Below are 14,158 nucleotides of genomic sequence, written 5' to 3' on the forward strand. Positions count from 1 at the left end.
CAGCTGTGGCTAGTGGTGTTCAGTAAACTGGGGTGTCCAGATGTTTACAGCTGGGGCAACAGGGCAGAGAGTGGAGAGATGGGATTGATAGGGAAGAAGTGGACATAGAAAGTAATACAATAAAACTGGGGGTGGTAGAAAGAGAGGGGGGGCTGCAAACTAGCCAGGGTAGGCATACAATTCCTTTAAGTAAGAAAGGAAAGAAACCGTGAGGTGAGAGTGGCTCATGTATATGGTGTGTGGGTGGGGGCAGCTGACAGCGGGTATTGAGCAGGTCAAAACTAAAATAATACAATTATCATCAAAGAACGATCATATATATATTATGGGTGTTGCACATTGTTCGGGTTTAAGGCTCTGAATAAACACAGTACAAGCAGGTCAGAGGCTAAACTGTGGGCTGCCCTGGATTGGTCTAGCTCTATCCCATGCATGGACCTAAACCTGCTCTGTGTTCTCTCCTGGAGGGGTTGGTACAGAATCTTCAGTAGTGAATGTATAATAGTGTTAACCTCAAGTTACACATCCGTAATATCTGCATGTTTCAAAGTTTCTTTTTTTATTAATATACATCTCTATATATAGATATATATCACTGATATTGTTATAATGCTTTATGTGTGTGTGTATAATATATATATATATATATATATAAATAAATAAATATATATGATGGGTTATTGTAAATAAATGAATAAATACATTAATAAACCTGAATGATTAACTTGCAGTTCTCGGGGTTGAGTTGAATGGTTCAGTTAAAACAAAGTTGACCTTTAGCATCCAAATTCGGCGAACAAAACTTCCAGACTTTTTATCTTGCTCACAAGGTGCCACACAACTTCAGCTTTTAATTAGTACTAATAACACAATACCTAGGTCTATTGTGCATTGTCAAAGTGTCCTATATTGTTAAGCAGCTTGTTTGGATGAGTTCAGACTCTCAAATACAGAGTGATTTGGGGAAAAAAAATTGCACTAGACTGCTGCAGAGTAACTCACTATAATTAGACACATCACTTATTCAACCTTAGTTTGCAAGTCACAAATGCACTGAGTGTTTGCTTTAACTGAAGACAATATAATTGCAAGACATGTGGGGTTCACACAGCAACACATTGCTGCAGATCTGTATCTTTTCTTCCTGGAAATCCTTCTGGTGCTTTAGTTTGTAACGTTATGGTTACTGAGAGTTGAAATGGCCTCGGACACCTTCCCAGTGAAAGCTGCTGTGTTGTGAATCGCGATCAGTGATCACCCCCCTCTCTTTCTCCGTCAGGTGTCCACAGCCATTATCGATTCCATACACCACACAAGAAGGAGCTCCTCAGTGGACATTTTGGCTAGTGCTTTGTCCTGGCCTGGGTTTGTGTCCCTCTGCCGCTGGCCAGTGGAGTGATGTACATCCATCTGTGTAAGAAAGAGTGACCTGCAGACACAAGAAGAGGAAACAGAGCAATGGGAGAACATTGTACAGTTTATTTTTAATGGGCGACAATATAGTATAAGGCCCTGCCTTTTTTTTTTTGTATTGATAAGTCTCACTTTCTTTTGTTTTTTATTTACCAGTAAAATGCTGTATAGCAGTGCTCCAGGGTCAGTTATCCTGCCACATATGCTACAGGCTGTGAATACCACCGAGCACAACCAGGACATTTCCTGCAGTGATCCAGAAAGGCAGGGAAGGCTGAGACCTAGAGGGAATGATTGGCTTTATGACTTTCTCATGTGAAATCTGCAGATAGTTGAGCACGGAGTTGGGAGTTCAGTATGTAAGGTGCCAGAGTAAGGGGAGTTAACGAAGGACCTAAAAATCCTTCCTTACCTTTACCTGCTTTTGAGTTCTGTCTGATCTTCTTAAGGATGATAATACCTGGAGACAACTAGGCCATATTCTCACAGTATATTGTGTCAGGCTCAGGTTACCCAACTCCTTTAGAAAAACGCAGGCCATGGAGTTATTGAAATGGGTTTTGGCAGGCGTTTCCAGCTCCTAACTGGACTAGATATGTATATGGGAGGAGTTGGTTAAAAGTCACAGGTTATTTACCATTGAACACATAACCAACTGGAGTATTCATTAGTCAAGAAGAATATTAGTTTTACCAACCCAATCAAGACACTTATGAAACCTTTAAACAGGCTTAATGGGCCCCGTTAGTCCAGGAAGTATTTATGAGGCTTTTTTGTGAATTAATTGATGGAGTGTATTGTTATTTTGTATTATTACTATTGTGACATCCACATTGAGCAAAAAGTGTAAGAAAGTGGGGAAAGTCATTCGTTATTTTTTTTACGTGAAACATCTCACACATTGACGTTATGAAATCTTATGAGCTATATATATGCGAGCATCCGCGGAGACCAGTCATTCTCCAGTGTGTCTATGCATTGTTTGTTATAATAATAGTAGAAGTGGTATCCGTAAGTTGAATACGCGTCCAATCAAATTGCTCTCTTTTGGCCGATTTTTTGGTTCTGCTAAAACGACTTTAATTGCGAGGTGACGTCACGGCGGCAGAAGCGACATTACTTCCGCATCCTGGCTGATCCCAGTGTGTCTCTCTCCAGTGCACACAGCAGGTAAGGACAAACACGGAATAGCGATCTCCCAAAACAAGTGATTAGCGAACAGGATTTATTGACCGTATGTATGCATAAAGCAGCTAACGAGTCCGCAGTCATGTGTCTGGACTGGTTTCTTGCACCACGATGTTGCAAACGCCGGCACTGGCTAACGTTTTTGAAATAGTCCAAACACGCTTTTAATTGCAGATTAATTAGTCTCTCTCTCTCCACTCCATTGCGCAATACAATGCAATTATAGTGCTATATTATACCCTGAAAAGTGCAAATAAATGTCAGTATTTTGGGAAAACCCAACTGAATCATCAACACTAGCCTACTAACAATATGTACTAGGCAAACGATTGATTGTGAAGTATTTATAATGGTGAAACGCGTCTATACATCATATATTCATTATGATCATTATTAGCAGATCTGCAGCTGATATAGCTCTCGTCTGTCTGTCCTGTTTCTGACTGCTGTGGAATTCAATCTGGATCAGTGCCCTGATTAGTCACCCGTTTGATCATAAATGCTAATTATGTGGTATTAGTGTAAGGCACTGCAGTGTTGAACAGCTCGTTTTCTGCACTACTATGCAGCTGTAATACACGGAGCCATTTCAAAGCGCTTTCTGTTGCATAAGATGTTATTTTAGTTTTATGCAACTGGTTATTTGTTTTATAATGGTATAAGTCTGCTTAGAAATGTGCATACCGAGGTCTACACCAGTTTACACCAGCGTAAAGTTTATTTTAGTATTTTTCATGTTGATGTGCGCTCGTTTGGAAAAAAACAAATAAGAAGAAAACTTAAATTTTCAATGTAAATGCAGCCTTTCTACCCTCACCAGGATAAGCTGTTTCGAAAATGGATGGATGCAGCCTTTCTGCACTGAAACTTTTATGTGAAATGTCCATATGTAAAACTATTAAGTTTTATCCAACTTCTTGTTGTTCAGCTGTTTAATAAAGTAGCCAATGTCTGCAATTCTGCTAGTGTTAAATAGCTTGTTCTAAAACCATTGTGTAGGCATACCTAACGTAACAAAAATGATTCAAAACAGTTAACTAATGTACAAGGAGGCTTGATTTTATTTCCAAAAGTTAATATGCAATGGGGAAACACAAACCATGTTTCCATCCAAGTTAGCACAGTGAGATGAGAGATTGTTCATTAAACACTGAATATACTGGTGCTGGTGCTCACCCACTCTTTTCCTTTGTACTGAACAAATGCTCTTCACTGCATATAGTATGAAAAAGCAAGTAAGGGCCTTGCTTGGATTTGTAAAAATTGTAATTGTACTGTTCTAAAAATATCTACTGTGTGTATTTAAACATTGAGTACATTTTGTGTTTGTGTGTGCGTGTGCTTTATGTCCTGTCTTGAACTGGACCCACCTCCGGGTTAAAACAAATCTCCCAACCGATCGCCGATTATAGAGTTTAATAAGGTATAAACTCCGATGGGTGTGGAGAAGGGAGATTAATCAATTATAGGCTATATGGATCAACTTCCTTTCCTAATATTAAGGAGACTTTGGATTCATAACACAGTCAACTTAGAAAAACAGATTATTATTATTATTATTATTATAAATTACTCATAAATGCATACGTGCCATAATGCACCACATTCTGAGTGATGTCACCGCTATAACTGGACTTCCATTGGTCGAGAGCCTTTTATATATTTTTTTATTATTAATTAATCTGTGTATAATATGGATTTAGTGTTCTATGTCTTGTTGTACCACTCTACATAATAAAAACGACTAATACTAATAGGTTAATATTTATAATTATAGCAGATTCCTTCATCCAGGGTGGCTTACAAAAATGTACATTCATTTTCCAGATGTATACAATGGTTTTAAAAGCAGGAAGGTGGTGACAGTGACTTGTGTGCAGTGGGATCGGAGCTGGCACCCTTCTCATAGTATAGAAACCATTACAATGAAAGCAATTTCAGGTGTGGGAATGAGTACTGAAATACCAGTGAGCATCAAGATGGGGAGCTGTTAAGGGTGCGAGAATAAAATCTGTAAATAAAAAGTGCTGTATTTTCCAGGGTTAGGGGGTGAGGTGCTGAAAGGTGCAGGGACTGGGCAGCAGGCAGGTGAGTGATGATGCAATGCTTTTCCAGGTGCTGATGGATTTGTTCTCCAAGCTGCACTCACCCTCCAGCTCCCCCCGCAGACAGGGGGCAGTGAAGCGCCACACCTCCTGCCCCAGCAGGGGATCGATGCGGTGTGGTCTGGGCAAGGGGGCACAGCGCGACCTGGCTAACTTCTTCCGGGTCAGGAGGAGGCCTAATCTAGAGCGCAGGAAGTCCTTCTCCCTGGAAGAGGTGTTGGGCACCGCTTGCCAGGAGGGGGATGGTGAGACACTAGACTTGGGTGCTGGGGAGGTGTCTGGGTGTGTCTGGTAATGTGAGGTGCTATAGTAATGATTGTGATTGGGAGGGATGTCCTCAGAGATCCTGATTTTGTTTGACAAACGAATGGGGGAAAAAAACAATTGTGTACACTCCTCCCTCCTCAATCTTTGTCTCGCTCCCTCTTTTTTTTTGCTATCTACAACAGTGCCTGCTGTCCCTGCCCTCCCGCTGTCACTGATGGAGGACCAAGTGGGTCCTGGGGCACAAGGGGTGGCTGAACAGGAGCTCAGCGATGCAGCATTTGATCTGAGCTTTGGAGAAGGATGGTGCGTCTCTGCAGCACCGTGCTGTCCTGTTCTCCACTGTATAAGGTCGTTCGTTGTGTTGTGTAAATTGTTCGTCGTTCCATTCTGCTATATTTTCCACTCCAGGAGAGAGACTGGGGCAGCCACAGAGACCGAGACACAGTCCGAGAGTGACGGAGACTTCCCCAGTGAACAGCTCACCCTGGAATCCAAGTTTCTCCGTGCCTGTGAGTATATGTGTGGGGGGGTGACGTGGAGGGATGCGAGGCGGTTGTGGGGAGTGTTTTATGAGTGATTGCTTCAATTTATTTTTGTATTCTATTCCCTTGCTCTCTCCCTCCCTGTTCAATTTCTCAGTGCCCCTGTATCAGGAGTACTGGCTGCAGTGTTTGCAGCAGGAGATGCAGAGGAGGAGGCAGCGGCACCACTCTCTCCCTCAGCTGGCCGCCACCTTGGCCATCCCCAGTCTGCTGTCCTGCTCCTTGACCTCGCTGACCACACCCACCGCCACCAGCTCCCTGCCCCAGCCCCCCTCACACTCACGCTCCCTGGGAGACGACCCCTGCTGCTTCTGGCAGGAGCTGCCTGAGGTTCGAGAAAGTGGCCTGCTGGACTCGATGACCTTGAGGCAGAAAAGGCAGCAGGAGGTGAGGCCGAACTTGGACCCTGATCCTCTGAATTCTCCCTCTGCCCGTCTGTCACTCTCCCTCTCTCCCTGTTCTCTGCCTCAATCTCTCTTCCCTCTTTCCTGTCTTTTCCTTTTCCTCCTTCCCCTCCTGCTCACCCGCTCTCTCAGGCCATGTTTGAACTCATCGTGTCTGAGGCCTCGTACCTGAAGAGCCTGACGGTGGTGGTGAATCACTTCCTGGGGTCGTCAGAGCTGCGTCAGGCCCTGCAGCCGCTGGAGCTGCACACCCTCTTCTCCAACCTGCCACGTGTCCGGGAGGTCAGCCAAAGGTGAGCCCCTCACTCTGCCAACTGGTCTGCCTCTCTGTTTTGACTCTCCCTCCTGCCTTTGTTTTTGTACGTCTCTCTCTCTCTGCAGGTTCTTCTTGTCTCTGGAGAGCCGTCTGGAGGAGAGTCTGTTGATCTCTGACCTCAGTGACATCGTGCTGCATCACCGTGACGCCCTCAGGAGTGTGTATGTGCCCTACGTCACCAACCAGATGTACCAGGAGGCCCTCGCCCAGCGCCTGCTGTGAGCTCTACTCTGTCCCTGTGCGTCTGTGTCGGCCTGTTCACATGGTCTGTCTATACTGCTCTCTCTCCCTCTCTTGCCTTCCCTCCCTGTGCATTTCCAGGAAGTCGAATGAGCCATTCCTGGCCGTGGTGCGCAGGCTGGAGAGCGCCCCGCTGTGTCAGAGACAGAACCTGAAGTCCTTCCTGGTGCTGCCCTTCCAGAGGATCACGCGGCTCCGCATCATCCTAGAGGTGAGTCCGGCGGCCCCGGGAATGTGACATTGGGAAGGTAGGGGGCAGTTTTTTGTGGGCTGATTTCGAGGGGACTCCACAGGGAAGATCAGTGTATTGATACTGTACTGATACGGAGATGTAAAAGGTATGCAGACATGTAACTCCTTAAGTATTGGGACATAACTTTAGCTGACTGCCATCCTTCTCTCCACCCTCCTTCCTCTTGTTGTCATCTCCTCCTCCTCCTCTCCTGTGTTTCAGAATATCCTGAATTTCACCCCTCATGACTCTGAGATCGTGGAGGGTCTGCAGAGAGCCATCGCCGCTGTGCATGAGGTACGGTGGCCTGGCCTGCACTCTGCATTGCAGTGTGGTGTGGTACAGTGCAGTGCTGTTCTGAGTGTCCTGTGCTGTTGGTGCAGATTGTGGAGGAGTGCAACAGCAGCGTGTCCAGGATGAGGCAGACTGAGGAGCTGGTGCTGCTGGAGAAGCTGATGGACTTCAGCAGAGTCAAGGTGCCTCCTCACTGCACTGCACTACACTACAGCATCAATTCAGTGTCTCTAAGTGCGACTTGAGTTTTTCTTCAAAATATTTACCTGTATCAACATATTGAGTGTAATTGCCTTTCTCTCCTGCAGTTGCTGCCACTGATCAGTAGGGGGCGCTGGCTGGTGCGGGAAGGGACACTGCAACAGGTGATGGTGGAGGAGTGGCCCGGGGGGGCGCACCGGAGCAGGGTCTCTCTGAGGGCCATCCACCTGCACCTCTTCAACGACCTGCTGCTGCTGTCACACAGGGAGTAAGAGTGTACTTCTACTGAGGCCAACATGTGTGCACTGCATCACACACACACACACACACACTCACACACATAGGGTTCCTTTTGCAGTACACTACATACGGAACACAGAAACGCAGTTTGCACACACAAGAATACGTCCACACACACACAGATGCAATGATACCTTTTAAAGTAACTTGTATTTTCAGGACATCTTCCAGATCTTGCTGTATTATGTTTGCCCTGTGTTAAGAAATAAATAGTAACTATTAATAATAATTCAAAAATTAATCGTAGCCATGGACACTCTCCGTCTCTCTCAGGGAGGGCAGGTTTGTCGTGGAGGACTATGCTGGTCCCAGTAATGTCAGGGCGGAGCATCTGGCAGCCAAGCCCCTGGGTCTGCCCAGCGAGAGCTTCCTGCTGCACATGAGCCATACCACCCACCCCACTGCCATCATCCTGCACACATCGAACAGGTACACCAGGAGGGCATGAGGAGTGGGGGTGGGGCAGGGCAGGCCTGTATATCTTTTTCTGTTATGAACCTGTAAAGAGAATAAAACAACAGGTTTGGCTGTGGGAGGGCACTGATCTCTCCTTATCTCTAAAGGGGGAGGGGGGGGAGGTGGACTGCTACCGTTAACACTGAGCTCTCGCTGCCCTCACAGCACAGAACTGCACCACTGGATCAGAGCCATTTCACCACAGAGTGGCATAGAGGGGGGGCAGGCTTGACAGGTAGCGGAGGTGAGTCCTGCACTGGCACTGGTACATCCAATAGCAGGGCACTGAAGCCTGGTGTGTGTGGTGGGAATCACCTGTATAGAAACATCTGGTGAGAAGGGGTTTATTGGCGACTGCTCACAGGACAACACCTGCAATATAGGCAATTCATAGAAATACTGTATATATACGCTGTGTGTGTGTGTGTGTGTGTGAAATATATGCAAAATATCAATGCAAGTCTTGTAACAAAAAAAACACCTGTGGTGGTGTTACAGTGCTGTCTCCCTGCTGTGGCAGTTCCAGGAGTGGAGGGCCAGAGAGGGATTGCTGCCTTACAGAGAGACCTGGACTGGGGTGGCCTTCTGGGAGCCCAGCGTTATTCTACTGCACTGTTGCACTGTTCTACACTTCTGTACTGCACTGTACTGCACTTCTTTACTACTGTACCCACTTATTCTGTATCTGAGGGCTCTGTGTGAGCTGCCCCAGAGTCCTGCCACCCCCAAGTTACTATGCACTGCTCTTCTAGCATCTCATGTGTTGTGAATTTTAATAATAAATCTATGCTGTTTTTATTTAAATGCAGTTCTCTTTTTTCATATACACAATAACCAGTCTACACACACACCAGTTGCCTTTCCCGAAGAAACCATGTTTCTATTTTTTTTTTTTTATTTACTGGGGGGGGGGGGGGTAGGAAGTGTTGATATGCCAAAAATATTTTAATGCATTTTAATTCCAGGCAAGTAGGTGCACAAGGGAGCACAGTTTAATAAGGATTTGTTTATTTCAGTTCTATGTATTTAATTTAGGGAAATACAAATTTGAGTAAAATCTGTGGAAAAAGACATTCCTTCTTCAAGTTCAAATGTGGCTAGTGTTGTTTTGCAATATTGCACTGGCACTTTTTTTTCTTTCTTTTTTAACAAGATTAGCATTGCTACGTTGAATAAAACTGCATAAAAGCATGTGTAGACTTCGCATTCGCACGTTACATTCGGTGTTGCATACTACATCGGCCGCAGATCTGCGCTGCTCCACCAATGGGAGCGGCGGAATTCTGCAGCTCTGCGCACAACTGCGCAAACCTGCGCTACAGTCCGCGACCATCACTGCACACAGCGGCCGGTTAGTCCCGTGGCAACAGGTACCGCCGAGAGCTGCGCGTATTGATGACGTCACCGGAGAGGCCAGCTGCCGCTTCTGCTGAGAGAGCGAGGGTTTTGATTGTAAGTGGATAACATGGTGTTTTTTCACTTCACAATCGACGAATGTAATGTATAATGTTGTGGTTGCAAAGTTACCGATACTTTAAAACATTGTTAAGCGGTTGTTTTTCGGGTTTCACAAACTGTTCTGTGTGGTTCTTTGACGTTCCGCAGCCCTGAGGTCGAGGAGCAAAACTACAAAACTGATTATCTATACCTGTTGCCATGCAGTGTGATGGCTGCGGTTTTCCCAGGTCTAGAGCCGGAGATTGTGCTCCTATCAAGCGTGTGTGTACCTGCGGCACGCCTCTCCAGCTCACACCGAAGACTAGAGAGGGCACTAGGTTCACATGATGTGATGTTATTTTATGGTTTATCTAGTTTTCACTCTATCCTGCATGTAAGTCAACTTTAACACGATTTTAACAATCACCGCTTCCACAGGATATAGGCCTCCTACACAAACGCAACATTTACAAGGGGGTTCAACAGCAATGCTATAAAAAAAAAAAGAAACCACACCGAAAATAAGTGTTGTCTCTCTCTCTCTCTCTCTCTCTCTCTCTCTCTCTCTCTCTCTCTCTCTCTCTCTCTCTCTCTCTCTCTCTCTCTCTCTCTCTCTCTCTCTCTCTCTCTCTCTCTCTCTCTCTCTCTCTCTCTCTCTCTCTCTCTCTCTCTCTCTCTCTCTCTCTCTCTCTCTCTCTGCAGCCGTGACCCAGTGTAGTGGTGCCCAGCTTTGTCGCCTTTGCCTGTGGGAGGTGATGGGCAGGCAGAGAGGAGGCAGGGCACAGTGAGAGGGCAGGAGGTGGAGTTATGGCTCGGCTGCCTGTGCCCGGGTCCCTGCTGGTACCAGACTGGCACCTCAGCCCCGACAGCGAGGAGTATTTCCGCAGGAGCCACAGGAAGCGGTTTGGTAAGGCACGTGCTGCGTTCAACACACCACTGAGAAATACAGATTCGTGGCAAAGCAGAACACTACACTACAGTACACTACACTACACCATTACAACATCCTGCTGCTCGTGTGTAAGGTGTGTGTCTGCTTCTCTTCCTCAGGTCTGTTGGATGCTCCGGTGCTGCCCCCGCAGCTGGCCGTGGACACCGTCGGCTACAAGGTGTTTCTCTGTGGGAAGAGCGGGGTCGGCAAGACGGCACTAGCAGCTCACTTGGCTGGCCAGGAGGTGCCCAGCCTGCACCACGAGACCACGGGTGAGCCAGAGCAGAGGGGTAGGGCTCAGGGGTGCAGAGAGAGAGAGAGATGGAGATAAATGATTACTGTGCCATATCGATAGCTTTCTTGATCGATTTATTGTGTATACGTGTGTGTGGACATGGGGGTTCCTGTGCCAAGTTATTGGCAAAGGATTTTAGAAGCGGTCATTCTTATTTGCATGGGTTTCTGTGCTGCATCAGAAACAGTCAGGCAGACAGATCGACAGCTTAGAGAGGAAGTGAGATGTTCCGTTATAAAGGGTCTAGTGATACTTCACGTTTGTGTGCAGTAATGCCTTTTTAGCAGCATTTATTCGACAGACAGAAGACAGCTGTAGTCAGGTGGTGATGTCATAGCCCTGGGGGCACAGTAAGACACTCTCACTGTTTTGATTCTGAGGCCTGCTGTTCTGGTTCTGATTCTGAATTGTTCTGCTCTGTCTGTCTGTGTGTCTCTCTCAATTTGTGTGTGTGTTTGTGCGTGTGTGTGTGTCGGCCCCCAGGGATCCAGACCAGTGTGGTGTTGTGGCCGGCGATGCTGAGGGCGAGCGGCCGGGTGCTGCTGTTCCGGCTGCAGCTGTGGGACTGCGGGGAGAACGCCCTGCGCCGGTTCGACCATCTGCTCCCAGTACGACGCACAGAGCCCCACCCAGCTCTCTCCTCCCCTGCCTTTCCCTCTTCAACTCTCTGATTGGGATAATACTAGTTAGTTAATAAGTTAATGAAAATTGCATTTTAAATAAAATACTCCTGGATTTTACTAATTGTTTGTCTGGTTACCTGGGCTTCCTTCTTTTTCTATTTTTATTTCAATTTAAATATATAGATATGTATGCATTCAATTCTGGTTCATCCCCTAATTTCCTCCTGTCTCCTCCCCCTCTCCGCAGGCCTGTAAGGACCAGGCAGACGCGGTGCTCTTCCTGTTCTCCTTCACAGACCGCACCTCCTTTGATGACCTGTCCAATCAGATTGCCCGGGGCTCGGACCCCTCGGACAGTGCCGTACAGCTGGTGGTGGGCACCAAGTATCCTTAGTGCCAACTCTGGGCTGACTGCAGTCATTAAAGATTAGATATGTATAAATCTTATACAGTACAATATAATGAATTATGTATAAGCAATATATCATTTAATTAATTAATTGTATATAGTTGACGCAATTAATTAAATAGAACATAAGAAAGTTTACAATCAAGAGGAGGCCATTCGACCCATCGTACTCGTTTGGTGTCCATTAATAACTAAGTGATCCAAGGATCCTATCCAGTCTATTCTTGAATGTTCCCAAATTTTCAGCTTCAACCACATCGCTTGGGAGTTTGTTCCAGATTGTGACGACTCTCTGTCTGAAGAAGTGTCTCCTGTTTCCGTAGTGCATCGTAGAGTCTGAACATTACTGCCCTTGTTTTAAATTCTACACTTTTGACAATATACCCAAACATTTTGTTTGCCTTTTTCATTGCTTCCCCACATTGTTTGGATGGGGAAAGTGATAAGTCCACATAGACTCCTAGTTCTTTGTCATCTTCTTCTAGTTCTATTCCACCCATAGTATAATTATAGTGGACATTTCTATTATCTGCATGTAATACCTTGGACTTGTCCACATTAAAAATATAATAAATATAAAAATAATCTGCTCAGTGCCTGAACCCCTGTGTTCAGGTATGGAGGGCAGGCTTGTCATTATCCTCGATTGCCCTTTCCTTGACCTTGCGGCTGCAGGTTTGACCTATTCATGCACAGCGATGTGACGGAGCGCGAGGTGCGCGATTTCCAGCAGGTGTGGGGGGTGCCTGTGTTCCGGGTCCAGAGCGGTGGGGCCACGGTGGGGCTGGAGGACATCGCGCCACTCCTCACCACCCTGGCGGAGCGGCTGTGGCACAGGGACATGCAGGCGGCCGGGCTGTGCGCCCCACCGCAGCCGGAGCCCACACACAGCTGACCGGACTGCGGCTCGGGTTCGAGGAGAGAGCAGGCGAAGGAGGGGGCTGAGCTCCGTTGAGAGCCTGGGGCGACGATGTGCAAGGAAAAAACAAAACTACATTCACACCTAGACCTGGAGGAGTTCAGTTCCTCTTGGGGACACACTGCAGATCCAGGGAGACAAGACGGTCCTTAATATTGATATGTGTGCTAGGAAAAATCTGTCTTAATGTACTGCATATTAAACATTGAAAAGAATCTGAAGCATTGAGTTAAAACCTTCTAGCATCTTACCTTGGCATAACATCCTCCTAAAACTACTGACAATGCGTTTATTATGATAATTGCAATAATGATTGTAATAATCATAATAAATGCATTGTCACTTACAGATGCATTGTCACTGTTGCGGTGCCGGGCCGTGTGGAAGCCAGCATGTCATTTCAGGTTTCTCCTTTTCGTGTGTCCCACCTGGCAGTGATCGTTCCCTCCTGTTCAAGCGTGGCTGTTCCGTTACTTTTGTATTTGTTTATGTTTGCTGTTTGCAATAACAGTGGTTCTGTTCCAGTCAGGAAATGTACAGAAAACGTATCAAAGCAGTTGAACACAAGGTTTTCATTCCTGCCATGATGATGATGATGATGATGATGATGGTATTGTTCTGTTCTGAATTTCATAGCCTGTGCAGTTCTGACTAATGAGAAAAAATACACCCTGTCCTCTCCCTCCAACCCACCTCCTACCTCCCCCTCCCTGCAGAGAGATTTGCTGTGTTGCATTTTTTTCCCACCATAAATATTTCATGTTTCCTTATGTGAGTGCAGCAATAGAGAGAGAGGGGGAGGGGAGGGCAGGGGAGGGGGAGAGTAGACTCAGAGAGAGAGAGGAGAGATTATTGAAAATCCAATATTGTAACTGTATTCTGTGCTGCACTGTACTCTGCTGTGCTCTTTGTACTGTACTGTGGGATTCAAAATAAAGATTAATGCTCCCAGTTCTGGCACTGTGCAACCCCACCACCCTCCCCCCTCTGGGACAGGAAGCGCTGGCGTAAGGTTGCCCTGGCCAGGAGTATCACTTTGGGGGAAGGTTGGCGTGGTTCGGCGTGCCTATCAGGGCTCCGTGCTGCAGCCCACAGTGCCGAGCGATTGCAGGAGACGCTGCAGCGAAGAGTGGAGGTGGGAGGAGAGGGGGTGTCGAGTTAATAGGTGGATTATGTACTGTAATTGGCTGAACAGGAATTAAAAAGCAAAACTAATCTCTCTCCCGCTGCTCCTGTGTGCTGTGTCTGCTGTTCCATCTGCTGTGGTTCTGTTTATTCAAGATGTTTAAAGCGTATGTGTGGTTGATCACAGTGTACAAAACTGCTATAATCCCACTGTGTGAGAGAATGTGGAACAACCCACTCTTTTTTTTTTAATTTTATTTAAGTTTTGTATTGTTTTGTTTTTAAAAGGTATTGTCTTGCATCCTGTTCTTTTGCTTAAGAAACTATAAGGTACGACCTAAGACGACAATGCATGTCCAGTCATTCGATCAGCCTGTTCAATCAGTGCATCATCCCTTTCAGTCAGTGGATCAGTCAATCAGTGGATCAGCCGGTTCAGACGGTGGATCAGGCAGTCATTG

General features: G+C 46.3%; 2 protein-coding genes across 8 annotated transcripts; both read left to right on the forward strand.

Moving 5' to 3' along the window:
* The first annotated feature begins 2,507 nt into the window (after positions 1–2,507).
* LOC136713459 (rho guanine nucleotide exchange factor 19) lies at positions 2,508–8,762 on the forward strand. Of its 7 annotated transcripts, none has more exons than XM_066690544.1 (13): positions 2,508–2,583; positions 4,717–4,951; positions 5,156–5,276; positions 5,382–5,482; positions 5,613–5,902; positions 6,052–6,212; positions 6,301–6,453; positions 6,557–6,686; positions 6,930–7,004; positions 7,091–7,183; positions 7,310–7,470; positions 7,776–7,931; positions 8,457–8,762. In XM_066690544.1, the coding sequence occupies exons 2-13, from the start codon at positions 4,723–4,725 to the stop codon at positions 8,725–8,727; spliced, it is 1,941 nt and encodes a 646-aa protein (XP_066546641.1). In that variant the 5' UTR covers positions 2,508–2,583; positions 4,717–4,722; the 3' UTR covers positions 8,728–8,762. The 7 variants fall into 7 exon arrangements, with proteins under 7 accessions (XP_066546641.1, XP_066546643.1, XP_066546646.1 ...); XM_066690546.1 differs by lacking the exon at positions 2,508–2,583 and adding an exon at positions 4,621–4,689 and having other exon boundaries at positions 4,770–4,951; XM_066690549.1 differs by lacking the exon at positions 2,508–2,583 and adding an exon at positions 8,124–8,202 and having other exon boundaries at positions 4,696–4,951; positions 8,479–8,612.
* A 569-nt stretch (positions 8,763–9,331) lies between these two features.
* cplane2 (ciliogenesis and planar polarity effector 2) lies at positions 9,332–13,787 on the forward strand. The gene is made up of 6 exons (XM_066690697.1): positions 9,332–9,410; positions 10,098–10,302; positions 10,446–10,598; positions 11,105–11,229; positions 11,492–11,628; positions 12,329–13,787. The coding sequence occupies exons 2-6, from the start codon at positions 10,203–10,205 to the stop codon at positions 12,546–12,548; spliced, it is 735 nt and encodes a 244-aa protein (XP_066546794.1). The 5' UTR covers positions 9,332–9,410; positions 10,098–10,202; the 3' UTR covers positions 12,549–13,787.
* Positions 13,788–14,158: the final 371 nt, after the last annotated feature.

The sequence above is a fragment of the Amia ocellicauda genome, chromosome 18 (genome assembly GCF_036373705.1).
Source record: "Amia ocellicauda isolate fAmiCal2 chromosome 18, fAmiCal2.hap1, whole genome shotgun sequence".
NCBI classification, from domain to species: Eukaryota; Metazoa; Chordata; class Actinopteri; order Amiiformes; family Amiidae; genus Amia; species Amia ocellicauda.